Source organism: Triticum dicoccoides, chromosome 1A, assembly GCF_002162155.2.
Source record: "Triticum dicoccoides isolate Atlit2015 ecotype Zavitan chromosome 1A, WEW_v2.0, whole genome shotgun sequence".
In the NCBI taxonomy this organism is placed as follows: domain Eukaryota; kingdom Viridiplantae; phylum Streptophyta; class Magnoliopsida; order Poales; family Poaceae; genus Triticum; species Triticum dicoccoides.
In genome coordinates, this window is record NC_041380.1 from 307,662,306 (window position 1) to 307,669,993 (window position 7,688).

The 7,688-nt window shown below is 45.3% G+C and overlaps 1 protein-coding gene across 1 annotated transcript; it reads right to left on the bottom strand.

Annotated features, from left to right (window-relative positions):
- Positions 1-2,553: 2,553 nt before the first annotated feature.
- On the bottom strand, positions 2,554-7,211 carry LOC119270085 (nucleolar complex protein 2 homolog). Its single transcript, XM_037552054.1, has 12 exons — positions 7,061-7,211; positions 6,836-6,969; positions 5,888-5,959; positions 5,293-5,802; positions 4,877-5,191; positions 4,722-4,778; positions 4,148-4,477; positions 3,866-4,072; positions 3,695-3,781; positions 3,448-3,542; positions 3,144-3,278; positions 2,554-3,055 (listed from the first exon to the last, which is right to left on the bottom strand). Exons 1-12 carry the CDS (start codon positions 7,080-7,082, stop codon positions 2,749-2,751), a joined length of 2,271 nt encoding a protein of 756 aa, XP_037407951.1. The 5' UTR covers positions 7,083-7,211; the 3' UTR covers positions 2,554-2,748.
- Positions 7,212-7,688: the final 477 nt, after the last annotated feature.

A 7,688-nucleotide genomic window follows, 5' to 3' on the forward strand; every position in this document is an offset into this window, starting at 1 on the left:
TCATGGGAATGTGTGTGAAGAGGCACATTGAAAGACATTCCGTCCTTGGCGGCCGGAGGTGCACCCATGCCTCCCATGAGAGAAGCAAAACTCATGACTCCCATGGTGGTCATAGCGTCGGGGTGCTCCAAAGCCACCCATGCCTCCCATGGCACCTAAACCGCCCATGGTACCTCCGAAGCCACCCATGCCACCCATGGCGCCAAGGCCACCGCCACCCATTGCATGAATCCATTGCATGAATCATGGCTCTTTTTTGGATCAAGACTTCTTCACGGGCAAGATTGGCATACTCCTTTTGCGCCTCATTAAGGTTAGATGTGTCCAAGAAGAACAAGTGCTTCTCCCATTCCAACAATCTTTTTCGCTCCTCATTGCTCACCTTCCTCTCCTCGGCCGCCACCCTCCTCTCCTCGGCCGCGGCATCTTGGTTCCTTGCCATTTTCCTCACCTCGTTGGCTTCTTTTCTTGCCTTTCAATAGCTTCCATAGCATTTTTGAGCTCATCATCTCCTTTCCTCTTCTTCTTTTCGGTTTTGTCTTTCTTGCACCCATCCGGGCGCTTTGGCTTCGAGTATGAAACCGAGTTGGGTGTGGAGCTTCTCTTGCCGTCATCACTTGATGCATCATCCTCATCATCATCATCATCCAACTCAATTGTTCGCTTGCGTTTGTTGCTCAAATGCAAATCATTCAAATCTTCACGCTTCTTCTATTTCTCATCATCCTTCAACACGTTATAGCAATGGGGCAAGGTAAAGACCCTTCCTTTCTTCATCTTCCCCTTCTTGGTTTTCCTATCCTCTTCTTTGAACAAGTTTTGCGCAATGTTGTACTACATGAAAACAAAGCAAGTTAGCACCAACAACAAGTATGATGAACATGTATGAAATGCCACTTACTCTATCGTCCTCATTTGTGCCACTTGGGTTCAACTTGTCAACCGCCTTTTGACAGGCCGCCCACATTTGACAATCCGAGTTGATTGTCGACCATCGGGACTGAAGTGATCTCTCGGACCGGTTAATTCCACTCACGTTGTGAACATCAAAGTGTTCTTTCATCCGCCCCCAATAAGCATCTCGACTTTGATCACCTCCAACGGATGGATCCCTCGACACTTGCAATCAAGTATTGCATATTAAGATGTCACCGGCGTTGGTGTAATTGCCCGCTCTTCTTTTCGGCGCGTCGACAATGCCCTCACCCTCCTCGTCCACCTCGAACTCGTGGTCTTCGAAATGCATGTCATTGGTTTGAGACCAATGCGAATTGTTGGAGCCAACACCCATAGTTGACATGTATGCATCATCATTGAGACTACAAAGTTTTTTGAACCATGCAAATAAGCTATCTATATGTGAATGCATTGAAAAAATAACAAGAAAAGAAAAGTTGGGATTTTTTTACCTTGGGGGCATTTCGTCGAACATGTTGTGCGCGTCAGCCGCCGGCTCAACGAGTGAGCTCGCCGGCGCTTCGGTAGCCGCCGCGTCCGTCGCACACCCTGCAAGCTTCTTCCTCCTCGCCTTCGAGGTTCCGGAGCCGTTCGCCGCCTTGTTTTTCTTCGCCGATGTCTTGCCCTTCTTTGGCCGCGCCGCATTGGGGAGCTTTGAAGAGGGGGCGGCGGCTCGGGTCGGCGCCGGCGCGATGCCACCCGCCGTCGAGGTCATCCACGGCGGCATGAAGAGGCCGCGCGCGAGGCCGATGGTCGGAGGAGCTCCGGCGGAGGCGAGGCCAACGCCACCCGGGCTAGGGTTTGCGGCGGCGGCGGAGGCGGCGGCAACGGTGGAGGGGTCGCGGCTATAGGATGGGGTGATCGGGGTGCCGGCGCGTGCGTCCATGGGTGCAGTTCGCCGGCGCCGGCGCGCGGGGCGTAGGAGGCGGAGAAGAGAGAGTACAGCGCGAGTGCTCGAGTGTGCCGCGCGCGGAAACGGGCACCCCAAATACACCGCGCGAGATAGCGAATCCGACCGCGCGCCCAACTCCTTATATCGCGCGCCCGCTGGAGCCACCCGCCGGGTTGCGCGCGCTAAACTGGCCAAATTTGCGGCGCGGCGCTTGTTTAGCGCGACTGTTGGAGATGCTCTAAGGAAGCATACCGGTTCACGTGAAATTTCCGCGGTGCTGTACACCAAATTCTCTTTAATGTGCACCAAACTTCTTTCTTCAGTAGTATATATGCATTAATCATCTCTTACACAATATAAACTAGTACGTAGTACTTCCTCTGTAAACTAATATAAGAGCTTTTAGAATACTAAAATAGTGATCTAAACGCTCTTATATTAGTTTATATAGGGAGTAGAATTTATATTGGCATAAAAACAACAACTTCCTAAGCATGTCTGGGCGGCAAACGAAGCTTCATAACCTGTACACGCTTGCTTACATTCCCTACTGAAAATGACAGGAATAGTCAGAAACTGGGAAATTTGCTTCCAGTTTAATGTTGCAAGTTTTTGTGGCGTACTCAGCAAAGTTTCAAGTGAAGATAGCTAGAAAGTACCTGGCACATAATCAGCCTGAAAAATAGGCAAGAGAACAGTGTATGGAAATGAAATCATCAATATCGGCAAAGTTGAACCGATCAGCATATGAATAACCTCGATATAAATGCATGGAAATGACAAAGGAAGCTGTGTAATTCTCAACTTAAACAAAATTTCCCGTGACAGGCAGGTGTTTCTCATGACTGAAAGCATAGCACTTCGTCAACAGTCTTTGCCGAGCCCTAGCTCTACCTTGATTAATGTTTTGCTTTCTTCTTAGGGTGGGGTTTCCTTTTGGTTTTGGAGGATGCCTTGTTCGACGGTTGGTACTTGCTCCGTTTCTTTAGCTTCTCCTTCTGTTTCTTCCACGCGCTGTCTGGGTCCACAAAGTCCTCGTCGCTGTCATCTTCAACAGGCGCGGAGCCATCCTCGTCTGATCCGAGGCCATCGTTCTCATCTTCCGCTTCCTCGTCCGAACTCAAGATCAAATCCTCGACCACATCCTCCTCCGCAGGCAAATCATCCTCGTCACGGGCTCGTTTCTTGCTCTTCTCCTTTGCAGCTCTGCACCAGGAAAGGAGTGGAGGTAAACATCATGCCTTGCGCACGCAAGGAAACCGACCAGGAAAGAAGGGTAAAGGTTTGAACATACTTTGTTTTCTTCTTCTCCGCCAACAAGTTCTTACTGAAAGCAATGGGTTCTTCACTATCATCATGTTCCTCCTGTTGCTTCTGTGCCTCTGATAGCCTCTTCGAAAAGGTAGAGGACTCTGCACCCACAATAACACTGGTACACAAAGGAATGAATTAGTAAATGGCATTAATCAATACATTTACTCAGAACGTTGAGAGTGCATGAGTACATTTAGTCATACAAATTACTGAAGTATGGTGTGTGGTAAGATAATGCGGTAATTTGCTTTATGGTATTATACACAAGCATCGACGGAACTAACCTTGTCTCATCCAAAGAATCGATTCTGTTCTGTGCTCTCTGATGTAGAGTAGCAACATATTCTGAGAGAGGGCTTGACCGTACTTCCTTCTCAGCCTGTTGGGAAAGAATATTATATGTTTTAACACAACTGCACAAGAATCAAAATATACTACTCCCTCTGTTCACAAATGTAAACGTCTTACATTTGTGAACAGAGGGAGTAATAAATAGCGTCCAGATAGCAAAGCCAACAGGACCACCTATACCTGTAGAAATGAATCTACAGCTGGATCATTGGGGGGGAATGTAATTCCGGCACGCTTTGAGCTTATGTACTCAACATTTGCCTCTACCTGGAATCAGAAACGGAAATCAGCACATGCGATCAATCAAGTACTATATATAGTTAAATATTCTTTTATACATGCTTAGCAAACCTGACGAATAAGATCCTTCATCTCTTTTCGAAATCTGTCAGCCTTGATGGTTTTGCAAAAGTTCCGAAGTTGAACAAGTGGCAAAAAGGACATCTCGATGAAGGCAACAGAGTAGCTCCACTGCGCCAAATGCTTAGCCAGCTCATTAACCACAGAGTAAATGCAAGCTTCCTGAAAGGCCCGTGTCTTCACCATTTTCTTATCTACCTGTAAGAGGACTGCCGGTTATATGTCTGTTTTCAGAGGCATGTCCCCATAGAATTGTATTACAAGGAAACAAACCTGTTTAACATTGAACAGATTCACTGCTTTGCCAACACCACCATCTGGACGGCCTCTAAGTTCTTTCATTTCTAGCATATCAAGCAACAGAGAGGACACCGGAATAAAGGTACCGGTGGCTTCGGCAATGCAATTAAGCATCTTTACACATCTAATGCGTACAGGGAAGTAACGTGCACTCGGTACAAGACATGCTACACCGTGTATTATCTGGGTTAACGGATAGGCCAAAGGCCGGAAATCTTCCTCAGAACTACATCCACACACAACACCTGTCCAAAGCTCAAGGCAGAATATAAATTGCCAATCATAAACTTTTTGGTAGGATTTCTGCACAAGAACAATGTAAGCTTATCATCAGTTCACAACAGGAAAACGTTCCTCTTTTTGTCTGATTGCCAACAAAAAATATCAAACTAACATACACAAGGGACGAATAGAATTAGAATTAGACCAAAGTGAGCTGTTGTCAGCAAATAATCTAAAAGAATGATATCCTTCCTATGTGCAGACAACACTTGTGTTTCCAAAATACAAGAAGAAAATACTTGGCAAAAACTAACAGACATAGTACCTCCAGCTGTTTGTTCGTTGGTTTGTTTCTTTCTTTCTGCTTTTTGTCCTTTGATGTCTTCAAAAGATGAAACAAGAACCAAAAAAACTCTGTTAGATCACAAGTAATCAATGCAGTTCTAGCATATGACCATGACAGTTCAACAGACAAAATACCTTTGGTCCTCTTTCGGTAAGAGCACCTCTTAGGATAACTGCCAATTGACGAATGAAAACAAAAGCATGTTGATAAGCACTTTGAGGGTCCACGATATACAATTCTTTGACGCAATTCCCAAGAAATTGAATGTGCTGCAGTTTCGATCCGCTGATAGACTTGGACAACTTGCAGTTCACCAAATAAGCCTTGTAGATACCCTTGAGGCATGTGTCAAGGCAATCCGGACCTACTTGAACACACAAGTCTCGGAGGAACAAAAAGGAAATAAAGGGCATGGCACCTCGACCTCTAGCCCAGGTATACAACAGGGTCTAAAATAACACCATCCAGTTGAAAAAATTATTGTCAGATGGACATCAGAGTAATGTCGAAAGCTACTTAAAAATGAAATGAGAAGGCAAAGCTAATGCACCTTAACATACTTCCTCAGGAGAGAAGGGAAGGCTGCCAGAAAAACAGCTGATGCTCTGACACGGAGAATAGTAAATGCGATCATTTGGTCATCAGTCATCTCGGTTATCATATGGAGTGCATTGACAAGATATACCCTCATTAGATTGCCATTCCTCTTCCATGAATTAGTCATCATCAGCTCACTGATTTTCTCTTTCTTCCCTCCAAAGCTAGGGGCACCGAGTAATTGGCGAAGGATGCTATCCATGTTCTTCAAAACGTAGTGCATGACTTTGTCGAGTACACTACCGGACATGACACTGAATTTTGGTGCTGAATTGTCCCCACTGTCCTCGCCATAATGGCAGGCTCTCCTGAAGGCTTGAAGAATAGACCTGATAGAACCTATCTTCCCATCTTCGGCTCCTTTGCACCAGGAATCAACCATTTCCATCGTAATTGGTTTAACACTTTCTTTTGGCTCCTCCTTAGGGACAGATTTAGGTTCCTCATCACTTTCTTGATCATCCTAAACACAAAGCAACCCAACTCATATAAACTTCTAGAGGGAGAAGAAGGATTATTACAAGTAAAAAGACTAAAATTCATCTTACAGCGATGTCATCATCATTGAATTCTAAGAGCTCTTTATCACACTCTTCCAAATATTTAAAGAACTCGGGATCCTATAAGAAAAAAGTTCAGTAAGTTTCATAAGCAGTCAATAGTAACTCAACAGCACAGAGAAGAAAATTAGTGGTTACAAAATACGAAAGAAAAGAACAACAAACTGAAAAACCAGAATTAAGCTCCTGGCTGTGGCTGTGACATGTGTAACCTGAGTCCATACATGATAGGATATCAAAAAGGAATTGCACAAGCAAACCAACCAAAGCTAACCAAAAGACATCAAACAATTAGGGACCAATTCTCTTACGCATCAATCACATGTCCAGTCGACAACAGAAAAAACAAATCAACTGTGGGGAGCTTATATTAGTTAAAGAATAAGAAGACTATCCAAATGTTAAGTCAATGGCATATTCTTTTCGGTGAAAAGGGTCCAGTTAAGACTTCAAATTATAAATTTGGAATTTTAATTCAATGGAGCTACTTATGTTAGAGCATGGGTGTGCCTAACACGTACAGTTTCAGTTTCATTCATAACAACTACAGTGCAGCTGAAGCTAGTGGCACTCCATACAAAATGACAAACCGCCTTTGTCACATCTCTCGCGATTATTATCTCTGTAAAACAACAATCCAACTTGCAACATGCTTAAAGATTTCGTTGCTTAGAATGGTCAGTGCAATTCAGAGTTTATTTACTGTCATATCTTTAAGTTGCCAGACTACCATTGATACGAATGGCAAACTGTATGTGCACAATTCTTACAATGACTTGCAGCCTGAATTCGGTGCATCAAAAAAAAATCGCATATGAGTATCCGCTTACTAAGATAACTATAGGTAGTAACCAGCGACCATTAATCGATTGCAAAAATAAGATTCCACTGAAGGACGGAGCAGAAACCAGAAGATGAGACGGACAGGAGACGAACCTTTTCCTGCAGCCTCTTCAGTTGGTCGATGTGCTGCTTGGCCTTCTTCTTAGAGCTTCCCTGCACCTCCTCCTCGTCAGCTTCGTCTTCACCCTCCCACTCATCCTCCTCCTCGTCCGAGACGGGCAGGTCCACTGAACGTCACACGAAGAGAGGAGCGAGTCGATCAGAAAAACGAAGGAGTAGATAGCAGGGGAAGGGGACGAGAAGGGGTGGGAATCGCACCGTATTCGTCGGAGTCGGACATGGCGAGCGGCGGCGGCGGCGGCGGCGTGTGGTGCTGGTGCCCTAGAGGGTGCTGGTTGCCGAAAGAGGCGAGGGAGAGAGAGACGGCGCGGGCAGAGAGACAGGTGAAGGCTGGAGAGAGTTGGGTTGCGCGAGCGTCTTGGGCTTTCGGTCCGCAGAAGAAAGGCCCTATTAGAAATTGAGACCACCCAGCTAAATGGATGTTTTGTCTAAAAAAAGGTAAATGGATGTTTTGTCTCAAAAATAAAAAACTAAATGGATGTTATTTCCCCTCAAAAAGAAGCCAAATGGATGTTTTTTATATTCTTAATAGATAAAACAAACAAAAAACGTTCTGAATTGCACTGACCATAAATTAAGCTTGAACATGAAGTATTACAGAGAAGCGACTAACCGGTTATTACTCCTGGGGGCCCTTCCCAGTGCGAGCGAGGGGTACACAAGGTCATGTCGTGTGGTGCGCCGTTGTTAGGTGTCTTGTACTGGGCGCACGAGCTGGAGCACAATTTTTTTCACGCATTTTTGAGTTTGTTGTTGCTTTTTTCGGTTTTTTCTAGGTTTTTTTGAAAAAAAAAAAGAGGGGAGAAATCGCGCCGCCCTGGCTGTC

Excerpts from the sequence above, each read along its gene's own strand:
- LOC119270085 (XM_037552054.1), bottom strand. The coding sequence starts at position 7,082 with ATGTCCGACTCCGACGAATACG. Across the intron at positions 6,970-7,060 it reads GTCCGACTCCGACGAATACG|TGGACCTGCCCGTCTCGGAC; the intron begins GTGCGATTCCCA and ends TGTGACGTTCAG. Across the intron at positions 5,192-5,292 it reads TCCTGAGGAAGTATGTTAAG|ACCCTGTTGTATACCTGGGC; the intron begins GTGCATTAGCTT and ends GTGTTATTTTAG.